The sequence below is a fragment of the Pogonomyrmex barbatus genome, unplaced genomic scaffold (genome assembly GCF_055798465.1).
Source record: "Pogonomyrmex barbatus isolate J1 unplaced genomic scaffold, ASM5579846v1 scaffold1, whole genome shotgun sequence".
NCBI classification, from domain to species: domain Eukaryota; kingdom Metazoa; phylum Arthropoda; class Insecta; order Hymenoptera; family Formicidae; genus Pogonomyrmex; species Pogonomyrmex barbatus.
Window position 1 is genome coordinate 2822495 of NW_028297098.1, and position 14872 is coordinate 2837366.

Sequence of the window (14872 nt, forward strand, 5' to 3'; positions counted from 1 at the left end):
GCCATTCCTAGCGCCTAATTAATGAGTTTGAATTTTTCCGGCGGCTAATGGAAAGACTGCCTGCGCAGCACGTAGTCAAAGGAATCGGCGCAGTATGAAAGATGAAAAAGCGGCATCAAGGAATGGAGGTTAATATGCAAAAGTTTCGCGGCTTAAGGATATGAAACTGATGAGGTCGTGACACGATTTCGTCAATTCATGATCTTCGTCTCTCTCTCTCCCGTTCTCCCGTCTTATCGAAGATATCTTGTACGAAATAAGAACGGGGGTGGAACGCTTGAATGATCATCGATAGAAACGTAGGCTCCGACTGATGGAAATAAAGATTGCCTATTCTTTACAACACGCATGTTTGAAATGTAGAAAACTGCATGAGAGATTCTTTTTGAAATCGCACAAGATAATGAACAGTTCAATAACGGTCATGTTTATTCCGTGAAAATTACATATGCACACATATATATATATATACGCAATACTACTTTATATTTAAAAATATAGAATCAATTATAGAAACATAAAAGTTAATAGTGCAAAAAAACGCTTAACGCTTAACATTTATTTAAAAATTTATTTAAAAATATTTTGTATTTTTATTTTATTCAAAAAATGGCGACTCTTGAACACAGAGGAAAGCAAATCTCGCGAACGAAAAATTTCATCAATGTCTGATTTTCGTGTTAAGTAAATTGGGAAAAACTTTTTGCGGAGAAAAAGATTCAATTATGATATTATCAAGTACATTTCAATGTTTTCAAAATAATAGAATAGTATGTATGGAAAATGAATAGCATGAATGCAGAAGGGAAATGGAGCATTAGACAAGAATGAAAGTAGATGAAAACGTGATAGAGGCAAGAGAAAATTCAAGAAAAAGATACGAATAAAATGCGAAAGGCAAAAAGATCAGTTTAGACTTGTTGAAATGCATCGAGCATTCTGGCAAAAGTACGGTGTTTACGAACAGAATGCGTCCAGCAAGCATTACAAACCAGCAATTGTTAAGTAAATACTATACGAGTGAATCGCATGTTAATTATCAAAATTGGACTACCGACCAGTAGCTTTTATCAATCCTAGAAACTTTGCGAGATAAAAGGAATTACCACTGAGAATTTTACAAGCTCCGCTATACTTGTCTTAAGATTAAAGAGAACAGAATCTAGAAACTTGTTAAACGATTGTACCATCGTGACTTGTTTAAAAAGAATTAAATCACGTTAAGAAAATTACTTTGATGAAATGAAATGAAACTATAATCAATAACATTTAAAAAGTTTTATCTTTATTGTTATTATATTATGCATATCATTATGACTCTGACAATTCCTAAGAATTATTTCCGATATAGATGGGGTGACACGGCTATTAAATAATAAAAGCACGAAATGATGTTATTAATAAATGATATAATTGATTGGGACGCTTTGAAAATCCAACCAATTTGAGAAAATACACGTTCATTTATCATTGTAATCGTAAAAAATATCACCCATATATAAACAACGCAGAATCAAGATTTCGAAATTGATAGAACGAACAACAAGCCTGCAATCTTTCTGCGGATTACGTCTCTAGCGCGCAATTTGAAACATCGACACACCCCATCCTTCCATTCTCGCGTCTATCACGCCCGACCTAGTCGACGGCGATAAATCTGAACTTACGGTGTATCTACCTTGGAGAGAGATGCAAATTTTCCTACAGCTATAGAAATTTCGCAACACAGTGTCGTCATTTCCGTTCTCTGCGCTGCATTTTCTCTACTACACACGTACATCTCTATAAGAATGTAAATTATATCTGACAATCAATTTACTTATTATTTATGACATTAATTACGACTGATATCGAAAAATGAACGGCAGAATATTATATTGGATATTACAATTTTGATATTGATAGACTGAGACAACTTATGCGGGATTCGTCACATCGGATACATGTCCAACGCGCAATTTGAATCATTGTCCCCTGTTCTCCAATCCGCCCATACGAAACCTTTTCTATCCACACGTCCATCGTGTTCGACTGGCTCGATGGCAATAAATCCAGACTTACTCTTTATCCTATCGAGGCTTTGCCCGCCAGGGTGCGAGCCTCTGGCATTGTCGCGGCTATATCACCGACCAAAACGGACGAGAGGGACGGCGTGTCGTGCGACAAGACTCGACGGAACCTGAATTAAATTCTGAGATTTATCGCGTCAATAACCGTGCATTAATTTATGATTTTTTGCGGTGAGGAACGTAAATCCACGGGGGCATGCCGTCGCGCCAATTGTTTCGCTCTACGTGGCGGTCCAACCGAGAGGAACGAGCATAAAGAGGAACAGGCAAAGGGAAAGAGAACAAGCGCGCTATACACGGAAACACACAACGGCTCAAACATATATCGATAGTATCAGGGGGAGAGGGGGAGGGTGTACACGCGGTGTGAGCGATGTGAAGTGTGGGTAACGGCGTATGCGGGCGACTAGCGGCGTGTTCTACATCTAACTTATATTGACCACTCAACATTCCGAGCTCGTAAACTACGACGTTCGCCGACCGTTCGATGCAAAAGCAATCGGAAACAGTACATCGCGGTACCGAAAGGCCTTTGATGTCGCGCGTGTATCACCACGAGGGGAAGGCATCAATTAAAATTATATGCCCATATTTGTTATTCCGAACGTCATTGCTAAAAGATTGCTCTTGACTACGCGCGTTGAAACGCGCGTCGCCTCGTCGACCTACAATTTATTTCCAATAAAGATTAATCGACTGGGCTGACGGCTCGTCGCTCGGAATTCACCTTCAATCTTTAATTCGTTTCCTGATTTTCCTTCTTGTGGCGAAGGAATGTCTGGGAGCTTGAAATTGTTTAATTACTGCTACGTTACTATTCTATTACTGTTTTGCATTAAGCTGTTATAGATTAATTGTATTCCCTCTAGTTTTACTCATTAGGGAAATGTATGTACACATGCTACCCCATTCTTTTTTTTTTTTTATTTTGTTCTGCTCGGATGTCTTTTGATCGATTAATCGTTTTAATTACGAGTGAAACCGCAGGTGTGCATTCAAATTGATGCACAGAATGAAAGTACCAACCAGCCACAGTCTAAAACGCGCGTAATTTCGTCTGCCTTCTTTTTTATTCCCTTTTACGTTCATTTCTTTTGACAAACTTTCTTTGAAGTCTTCTCTTCCCAAACGAGATCGTCCTTTTACTTTTTTTCACGGTCTATTCTTCGCTTTCCTTCCGTGTATCAGAGCAAATATCGTTTTTACCAGATTTTTTAAACATAATACATTAAATTGGGGCTCTATGCATTATACATGTAATGACTTATCTTCATAAAGCTGAGTTTGCTTTCGATTTGATAAGCAAACTAAATGGTTGAAAAAAACAATATTCATTGCAACTTCGCTTTAATGTCTATAGGTGTTATTCAACGATCTATTTCCTAATTACTAACCGCTCTTCTTCACTTAATCCATCACAAACGAGAAGATAAAGGAAGAGGATCAGTACTGTCATCTTCACGCCGGCAATTTTTTTCTACGGGCAATTAATTCCGTAGTACGCGGAAAGTGTCATATATCAAAGTTCCGCCGTTCTACATCAATCACCGTGCATAGTTGATAATGGGTACCGCGCGACGTACTCTTTTGAAAATTTCCAATTGCGGTCGAAAAAAGTCCAGATAGCCGCTGGATAACGGAAGTGAAAAGGGGAAAAAAGAAGGGGGTCGGTATATGCGACGCGGAATTTTATTCGCGGCGCATGCCACCCCACTCTATCGGTCGAAAGGATATTTCCTCGCCTTAAGCTCTCGCCGAAACGACTGCAGCCTCCAGGGCCACGTCGCGCGTTCCAGTATTCCTAATTTTGTTCGCCGGGCGCTACTGGAATCTTAATTATGAGGAAGAATTTGTCGAGGGTGGTCCGGCAACCTGGTCCCAATTCGCCCGACAATGTCGCCAGTACTTTTCCAGAGAATATGAGGATTTCAAGATTCAATTGCGCATGAAACAAATTGAGGTCTCCTGCTATGAGTTCCGTAATATTGCAATAATAAAGACATAGTCGAAAATTAATAAAAAAAAAAAAATAGTAAATATTATTACATTCATATGTAAATAATTTTGATATTCATTGAAAAGAGAATGTTATTGCGATTGAACGAGTAAAATTATGTAGTATTTAATAATTATTTAATTTATTCAAATTTTGGTATTATATTGCATAAGAAAATTAAATATGAATTGAAGTGAAAAGGATTTTAATTGAATGATTCTTGATTTAATAAAACGCAAGTGCTAAATTTAATGACGAAATTTAATTTCTGTTGTAAGATTGAATCTTATTATTAGACTAGTTCTATTTATATCTATATATTTTATCTTATGGAATATTTTTGTTACAGGGATTGCAGAGTCGTCAGAGATCCTCAAACCTTAAAATCCAAAGGATATGGATTTGTTTCGTTTGTCAAAAAAGCGGTAAGTAGATGATATTATTAATCTGTTTCTTTTTTATTTAAAAAGTAGCGAGTTTAGCGTTGTATCGTAGCTGAGATAATAAATTAATTCTATTACATGAGCCTTAGCTACGATATTTAAATTTTGCATACAATACTATCACGTTTATTATACTCGAGCGTATGTCAAAAATAGATTACGTAATATATAATTCTATCAGCATTTTATTTTTTTAAGTTATATTTATATGTATAAATGTGTACATAACTCTGCTCTATTAGGGATATAGGGATATAGTTTTTAAATATAAAGTTTTATGTTGTTCATCTATGTTCCGTTTTTATGAATAATTTCCTTTCTAGTAGTAGAAATCTCTTTCTATTCAAAAAGTTTAATAAGATAAATCCGAGTATATATTAATCGATATCTTAACCACCAAAAATGTACTTATTCCGAATTAACTTTAGGATTATAGACCTTATAAGAAAACTTTATACATCACGTTTCCATGTAACGTTCCGTTTTACCAAAACGTGGCCGCGCTCTCAAGAAAGTCCAAAAGATGGTCGTTCTGAAGAAAATTGCAGCATGCAAAGCGCGTCGATTAAAACAACAATTTGTTTGTAATTCCGTAGCTAAGAGATTATAGTAAAAAATGAAATAACAAATTATCTGAGCATTTGTGTGAGCACAGAAGATAAGAGGGCTCGATGCATTTTATGTAAATCAGAATTATTATGGCATAATGGCAAGGTAGATAATTCCCTCCCGAGCAGCATTTTAATTATCGCATCTAACTCTGATTGTTTCCAAAGTCAGAAAGAATGCGAGTATTCCTTTATTCGTGGTAACGACTGCGAAGTGACATCCATCATTTCAGCAGTATGTCAAATCTTGACGCCGTCCTCCCAGCTTCCGCTGATCAAATAAGGGGGAGGGTCCGACCGTCACGGTTTACAACATTATTTTTCGGGACTAAATGGAGAGTGGCCGGAGTTTTAGTGTGACCCGCCAAAATCCGCGACATAAATCACGGCGAAGTTAGATGTACGGCTGAGTAAAAGAAGGCTTTCCTCCGTTTATGGTGGGGTTATTCGTCGAGGCGCCTGCCCCGAAGGTAGACCCTCTCTCCGTTTCCCCTCTGTTTTAATGTCCTATCGATCTGGACCACCGCCGGCACCTGCCTCACACCCGCGGTATTACTATTGCCGAAGTATAAATTTCCCGAGTGTCTCCGTTAACCTCGAGGAACACGCGAAAATTTCTCCCCTTTCCCTCTCACCGCTATCCCCATCCCTCTCGCATCCACCGACCAGTCCCACCGCCACTATATTCTTCGACCGCCGGATACGGACCTAAATCGCGAGCTCTGATCGCCCAGCATCTAACATCCCGGCTCTTTTAAGGCGTACGACGAAATACGAATTCCCGGGATTCTCATTTTTCTTCAGAGACGATTTCGAGTCTCGAGACTCTCTATAATGAATACGGAGCTTCATAATATTCTACCGCGTTCGTCTATATATCTATATACGGCATTCATCGCAGAACGATACGTTAGTATTGGTAACAATATTTTTTACAGATGCATATTGAAACATTATTTCTTGAATCTTAATAAGCATATATTTATTTTCTTCATGTTTTTCTTTTTACAAGTTAATTTATAATGTGAATGTTTGTTTTTCGAAGAGATAATAGCGCAGATTTATTCTATAAAAAATATCTGTAAAAAAATTCCATAAAATATAAAATTCCATAAATTCCATAAATTGATAAAACATTTTAAAAAGGTAATATATGCTACAATGTCATGTCTCTTTAATGCGTAGACGGATCCATCATATAGACCAAGCTTTGCTCCTATTACCAGTTAATAACCAATGTATACTTGCACACACATACACACACACATACACACGTAAGTGCTCAGGTCGCTCTAGTTACTGTCAACTTTTGTTGCCTTACTATTTGATCGATAAATCGTGCGATATTACGACTCATGACCTTAAATATACAAAAACGTTCCTTCGTTCGCATAGATTTGTATTCTCCCAGATAGATAAACTAGAGCAATTAGAATGTAATTTACGGTGCATTGACAAATGGCACTTTCGTATATGTTAACGTTATTTTATTTACGGTTGCAGTCAAAATATCGGATGCATAACGGCCACGTTGACACATCGTTGAATATACGCAACCATGTAAATAAATAGTCTTTATTTTCTGACGCAATAGGAATATCGTATGTAGCGAGTTTTTTTTATCGTATGTAGCGAGTCGCAGAATTTTTAAAACAACAGGTCATATTTTTATTTAGTCATAGAGTCATACAGTTTTTTACTAAAAATTAGAATATTACTTAAATTTCTTGCGCCGTATGATCAAATAAATAACTTGAAACATTTTAAAGAAATATTGCTTGGAATTTGATCTTGCTATGCTAATAAATGCAAAATTTAATTATATTCCGTATATGTAACTTATATAAACTTATATTGTTTAAGCTCTATTAAAGTGTTCTATTTAAGAAAAGTGATATTAGTAGTAAAAAATATATTTCATCTGTAATAATTTATTATTAAAACTAGAATTGTACCATTTGTTAATGAGATACATAAAACGTTAATTTAAAAAAATTATAACTATAATTCAATCTGTATATATTATAATTTATATATTATTATTAAAAGTGCTATCCACCTTTTACAAAGAATGCACATCAGAGCTCAAGTGAGAGCATTTGAAAAACTATAAAAATTTAACATGAAAAGTTTAAGGAGACAAAATGCAATCGAGCACTTGATACAGTTTGTTTAGTGAAGAAGGAAGTTTCGTTAAGGCCACGTAATCCGACGGCGCATTACTCCGTCGGGGGCATGACTTAATAATGCGTGTAAAACAGTTGGGTGTCGGTAAGCGGCGCTCCCGTCTGTCTATAGCACCGCCGGCCGCGGAAGAAATTCGATTTGATAGATGCTTGGACAGCTTGAACTGCCGGCCGGTGGAAAGTACGGGGAGAGACGTGAGGCGACTGGCTTCTGGTGGTGGTACTTCTGGTACCACGTAAACGCCCTGGTCACGCCGGACGGAAGGAGGCAAGCGGTGGTGGTTTTCAGGGGTTGTGGGTCGAAGAGGCGTCGGGATATCGACCGAAGTTTAGAATCGGCTTAGAACGGGGCATTCGGTCGCCTGAGCTCTATCTAGGCTAACCGCGCGAATGTGCGGCATCGTATCGGGAATGAAGATTCGAATCGGGAATATTTTATCCGGCGGGGTGTGTGCGGGAAACAAGGAACATGCAGAAAAGCGCAGAGAGTCGCTGGGTGAAGCGTAGTCCGCGCCGTGGAAGGAAATAACGGCTGGAGATGAGGCAAAGGCAAAGCTAAGGACTCTCCGAATGGCGCGAATGGTTGAGAGTAGAAAGCGGCAGAGGGATGGATTGCTGCCATGGAAGCTGGAAAGAGGGAAAGATCATAGAGAGTTAGAAAGAGGGAGGGAAGGACAGAAAGAGAGAGAGAGAGAGAGAGAGAGAGAGAGAGAGAGAGCAAGGGTATCTTCCCTCTGCCTCTCATACCCAAAGAGCTTTTCGAACAGTAAACTTTTTCGGGGAAAAAGTTGCGTCGAGGATATTTTTAAGTCTCCTCTCAGCTACCTTGCGAATCTACCGTCCGAATACTATCGTCACGATGTCGCGCAACGTACACCTTCGCACGTGTACATACACGATGACAAGTTGGCAAGTGATGACGTGTGCCATACCATATCTATTTCTTACGCACGAGCGCCGCGCATTGCGAATAGTAGTGCGTCTTCTTCATCTTTTTTCGTAAATTTCGTCATCGATATAAAAACGTATTTTTATATACAAATCACATAATGAATTCATAAAAATAAATGAATCGAATATCGCCGCATTTTGTTCAAACATTTCATAAATCGTGCAAATATATAATAGCTCGCACCGCACACAGAAATATGTATACATCGGCAACGTTCTCCTCCCTTTGCAAAGGTATTTCCGACCTTTCCTCGAAGAGGGAATTCAATGTCGCAATGGAAAATGTCCCGGATCGCCCGAAGCGGTTCACCAAAATCCGAGGAATCAAGAGTGCAGTCGATCGAATAAAATTTTCAAAACGTATATTAAGTTGACCTGGATTGAGGGCCACGCTGGCGGGATACCGCGGCTGAATCAACAATAAGTCGCGGATAATATTGACGTCAACATACCTGTTGGTTTTATCCGCGGTTTTGCGCGTGAATGCAGCGACGTCTCGCGCGGATGTTGTAGCACTTCTTACGATGCACCGCAATTGTTGTTATAGACGTTGCGAGAGACAATAAAGGAGTTTTCACGGAAGCACTGCACGACGATGCGTTTTTATTCGTCTCTTGCTAAAATCCCGCAGAAGCATTTCCTAATACGAAAATACGCACAATCCTATCTTTTCTATAATTTTGCAATTATTATCTATAATTCTTTTGTAAAGTTTGCCTTAATTATATATAAATTTTACAAAATTACCAGTTATTACCTCTTTTTCGTTTTTACGTTCTATTCTGTATCACACATTTATTTGTATATTTTAGCATATGTTTCAGGAACATAGAATTGTAATGTAAGAATTTTGCAAATTTAACTGTAATTGTATCCGTTCATACGCATTATAAAATAAAATGACCGTTTATGGTGTATGTGAAAATATTTTGTATTTCCATCTGAATACCTTTTTGCAAAATCAACGACTCCTTTGATCGTAAAAAGTGAATCAATGAAACGATGCAATAATACAAAGACTGGATAAAATTCGATGTATCACTAAAGTAATGTAAAAAATATATTTTATTGTAAAATCGAAAAGCAACGTTGCGGAAAATTAAAGAGAATGCATAATTAAAAAAATAGTAATATAAAATATTATAAATTTTAACAAAGCATATATTTGCAAAAGTTAATAGAATAATTATTGAAACTTACGCAACTTTTGACGTTTAATAATTATCAAAATTTTTCCCTTTTTGCTTTTGATATGAATTTTTCTTTTAGAATTTGCGATAGAAAATATTGATTTTCTCTGTTGTCTTTTCTCAGGAAGCAGAGAGCGCCATCGGCAACATGAATGGCCAATGGCTCGGTGGCAGAAGTATTCGGACAAATTGGGCCACTCGTAAACCTCCTGCACCTAAATCGGAAGGTAAGTACCTTCACATACTACGATCCAGAATTTTGTTGCATACGAAAATATAGCATAGAGCATGATTATTATCGTGATAAATAGTTTTCTTAACATAGCAGGTGAAAGTATTCAATTGTCCCTGCAAACGAATGCAGGTGTAATTCAATGTATTATGTATTACACAATCTTGCATCAAAATAGATCAAGTTTTCGATCAAGTTTCTTACTTTATCACGTTACTCCCAGGAATTATAAGAAGATGAACAAGAAAATATGATGTATAGAAATACAATATATAGTTTTTTCAAGAACGGTTACATTACCAATAATCGAAGAATATAAAAATAAGAAAATGCGATTATAACTTTATGCATATTTTGCACATACTCGTTTTGGAAAAAAAAAAAAAAAATGTTAAGTAGAAGTTTTCGATGGCAAAAGCTGAAAGCAGTCAGAGTCAGCCCGGCAAATAGAATATCGGTTCAATTTTGGAAAAGAAAATCAAAGGATCGATACATATTTCCAAGTGCTCCGTCAAAGCGTTATATTTACGTCCATAGCATGTCTCGTCATGAATACCAAATCGGCGCTGCTAAATTAAATATCGCGTTCGTCGGTCGCGAATGCGGAAATTTCGCCGACGCAACCGGAATTCGATTAGGTCGGCGAAATTCTACCGCGCACAAATGGATGCGCACGGTCGCGTTATTCTGTGGAGTTCGAAAGGTCCGCCTCTTGTGCAACACTCGGTGAGTCGTTCGCACAGAAAGCTTTCACTATGCCATTCAGGAAAGCTCGAAACGGCTTTACCACGAGCGGTTACTCTGCAAAGCGGGCTCTATAAAGGCAGCACTAGCTGTTCGAGTGTTTGTTAATCGATACCTTGAGATGGACTCAAGAGCCTTTTTTCAATAGACCAAGGCGGAGGAAGGAAGAAGTTCTACTCGCGTCGTACTATCATGTTCCCAGAGTACTGAGATTGATTTCAAAGCCCGGCGAGCGACAGTATGGACCCTGTGAAAATTTCCCGTAGCAATGGGGGTCAACAAATATTTTCTTCTCTCTTTTCTAAAACGCGTTTACCGGCGGTAAGTCGTAAATCGCATTTCAAAATGCATTGAATGCGAATTGAGATGATCAAATATGATTCTAACGAAAGGAAATTATAATCATCGAAAATGTGAATATAAGTGTATGGAAGAAGGGAAACGTTTAAATTTCGAAATTTACAATATTGTATTTCTACTGCAACGAAATTATAACAAGTACAATAAATTTTAATCAAATATCTCAAACAAAATATTTGAATTGCAAAAGAGATAAACTATCTTTGCTTATGCAGCATCATCGTAGCCATGAATGAGTTGAAACGTTCTCTTTCGCGATAGTAATTACTTGTATAATTAGGATGGTTTGAGACAACGGTTGGATGAAAGCCTTGGCTCGGTAGGGATAGTAAGAATCCAATTGAAGTTATGAACTAAACGCATAATGAGCTTGGAGGTAGCACTCCGAGGCCCCAAGTAAGTATTATTATATTATCATAAGCGGCTCTTCGTCGCCGAGTCGAGGACTCCATCGTCCATCCTCGAGAGTCACCCCCGACCCTCGGGGGGTGGCTAACTAATTTCATTCCGCAAGTCTTTAATTAGTATTCGTCGTGGGGCGTCCAAACTTTTTCACTAGGCGAGGGCTTGCAAACTCAACCTGCCCGGATTGTTCACCCGTATTTGCATAGGCCAAATTCGCAGAAAGTACTTGCTTGCTGGCCACCTTTACGTGGTTAATATTCCCCGAAGAACGTACCTTAAATTTCTCATAAGAGAAAATAATAGTTTTGTAGAGCAGTTTACCTTGTTTGCTTTCTTTTGCACCATAAACATGCAAGTCTCGTGACATTATCCAAATGCAGATATATGTTTTAGCGATTAAAAACGCAACCACATGGATTGCATTGATTTATAACTTTTACTTCACAAACTTTACTGTTAGAAGTAAAAGTAAATTACTTTTACTTCTACTCGAATCTATATCTAGGGTTTTGCAATAAAGCTCTACGACGCTTGGTTTCAGCATCTTATTTGTAACGTCTCTCGTTTTTTCATCTAAATAACTACAACAATTTAAAAATTCATTTTTATTTTAACTTTCCAGAGATCTTTTACATTAAAGCACAAAATGTATTTTGCTTTTTCTAATTAAGTTACTATCGAATACCAAATAATGTTTGTTATCTTTTTATGGATAATTTTACTTCGAACCCTATGAATCAAGAAAATTATATTTTATATGTTCGTATTTTAAATGTATGTCTACAAGAAAAATTTGTAAATATTAACAAATATAATTAATAAATAATCGTATCAAATATAATATTTGATATGAATTGTTTATTCGCGCGCGCGCGCGCGCGCGCGCGCGCGTGTGTGTGTGTGTGTGTGTGTGTGTGTGTGTGTAAAACACAGTCTATATATATATATCATACAGACATACATATATACATAATATATATTTGTACATAATTAACGATAATTTACAATAATATTTTATTAAATGAATTATAAATTTAATTAGCAGATAATTATTATAAATTTACATCTTCTCTGACTACATTAAATTTTCCTCCAATCTGATTTTTACAGCTATATTATAAAATATATAAGAAGCTCTCACATATATTTAATATTTTATTCATTATTTAGTTTTAATATTCAAAATATTAAAACTGTTACTTATTTAAACCTTTTATTTATTTACTTCAAAACTGTGTCCATTAAGATACTTTTAATTAAAATAATATTTTTTTCAATTACTAATTCACAATAGTAATAAAAAATGAATACTATTTCAAGTATATTATTCACATTGAAATATGCATACAAGGTCTTATTGGCGGTCTTACGAACTCTAACGAAAGTGTCGAACTTGAGTGAACGACTTGGCACGCTTCAGGCAAATTTTTGCATTGTGTCGATGGCCAATCGTGTATAACTAAATATATGTACTAAGATATATGCGACATTGCAAACTTCAAAGTCATCATTTTATATAATATTACGTTGTATAATATTGAATAGTAATTTTTTGCAATTCTACAAAAGTTAACAATACTCATACATACAAAATGGCATAACTCTTCTCCAATGCATAATTAATTTTCTGATAAAACTTTACAAGAGATATTTTAAAGACATTAGATAAAATTATCATATTTCAAAATATATAAAAATTAAACATGAAGAAGAATGTTTTGTATTATATTTTAACGTCATATTAAAAATTTATATAATTATTCTATTTAATGTAATTTTTTGTTAAATTACGTAAATCTGATTAAATTATATTATTTCTGACAACGCTACAGGATATATTCTTTAATTTCATTTAAAATCAAACTTTTGTTTTAAATAATAATTGTCATAGTAATAACTAATAAATGTATAATAATTAAACATTTTTTATATTTTAAATCCAAATTGTATTTTTTTTATGAACAATGAGAATATTTTGTCTTCTTTATCATAAGTTATTTTACTTTATGTATATCGAAGATGTTTCCGTAACTATCCATTAATAAGAAGATTAATCCTTTATTAACGAGACTACGTTTATCAAACTACCCGGCGTCTTCTAATACATTATGGTTTACGGCACACATCAGACATGTGTATCGATATGATACCGTAATATCGGAATATAAGCAAGCAATGCGTAAATTCGCCTACCTGCGATAAAATATGATATCAAAAGCTTAGACGAGTAAATAAGTCCGAATGAGATTGTAAAAGAAAAACAACGCGCCGCGCTGTAAAAAATGTGAAGAGGCATGGAATTCTCACTATAACGCAAGCGTGCTCACAGTGAAATGCATTCAAAGAAGACAGAAGAAATCCCGAATGCAAGTTTATTGGCTAGCGTTTTACTCGGTTGAATTACACACGGCGCGGCGGAGTTTATATGACCCTGGACTTTTCTACTCTTCACTTCGGTATCTTTCCAACAACGTTTCAAACGGTTGCGCCAACTCTCATCTATAAATCCAAAAGGCGGACCATACACCATAACCACCGTGCCGGGGCGAATCTGCATACCTCGGCGAAACGAGAAGACGTTTCGGCGATTGTATCCGAGTCTGAGTTCAACAAATATCGACAAGGTAGCCGTCACGCAAATAAACTAACGGAATTAAGCTAATTTGTTTGCGTCGCGCGCGAATATGGATAAGATATGCCATGAGGAGAATTGCGCGCTCGAATTTCATTTGTATTTACCCTATAAATTAAAGGCGAAGCACAATTTTAGCAAGGGAATCGAGTGTGAGCAACATGTATATGTGTGTGCGTGTGCGTGTGTATGTAAATTCTTGATTATGTAATATTATAAAAGAAAAAAAAAATTAGAGAAAGAAGTTAGGGAACAGTTGAATCGTGCCAGCATTTAATTTGACTGAGTCCCAAAGTTACTCGGCAACTAGGCCAATATTTTATAGCAGTGGCAATTAGATAATTTTGCGGTCAGGCAAAAATATGATTGTTGGCGTGTGAAAGGACAAACTTGGGCGCGGGTTAATGTCGAAAGTTTGTATCGCCACCGACGTCGAACATAGTCGAACCAGGACTTGCGAGGATACGGTACACATATTATCCTGATGATATGATATATCATAATAAATGCGGCATTGAATTTGAATTAATTATATATTTTTATATTTTTTATTTTATAAAGTTTTTATTCTAAAGAATTGTAATAAATTTTATCTCGTCAAAGAATTTATTTAAAATTTATTTCTGTTAAGAGTAACATTTATTGCTAAAATATTTATTTTATAAGTACACTTATTGCACCATGATATATCCTATCCTATAGAGAAAAGTATGGAAAATTATAAAATGAAATGTATAGAGAGACATTGAATTTTCATAAACCAATGCAAAATTCTCGTATTTCATAAAAATGTTTGCATCATATTCTAGGATGTTTTATTTCTAAATTTCAATGCATAAGCTGAATATGAAATGTATATTATCATGCGTAACCATTCTGCATGATTACTATTTGTCTTCGTTATTAAATAACGCAAAATGCATACACCACATATAAAATCTCTGTAAGCTAAACGAATAGCTTATATATCTCAATAATACGTATTAAAGGTCGTGTTGGGCGTTTTTTGTAACAGGATATGAGTAAGGAGAAACAAACAAAATAAAATGTGTCGAC

At 36.0% G+C, this 14872-nt stretch overlaps 1 protein-coding gene across 7 annotated transcripts in view; it reads left to right on the forward strand.

Moving 5' to 3' along the window:
• LOC105425085 (nucleolysin TIAR) overlaps positions 1–14872 on the forward strand; it is a 397755-nt gene that overhangs the window by 346142 nt on the left and 36741 nt on the right. For all 7 annotated transcript variants that reach the window (XR_016141366.1, XM_089085290.1, XM_089085291.1 and 4 more), the window contains 2 exons: positions 4415–4490; positions 9568–9670. Coding sequence is in view for 6 of the 7 variants with exons in the window: in XM_089085290.1 (XP_088941416.1) it covers positions 4415–4490; positions 9568–9670 (179 nt within the window). In the remaining variant the exon portion in view is untranslated. The remainder of the gene's footprint in view (positions 1–4414; positions 4491–9567; positions 9671–14872) is intronic.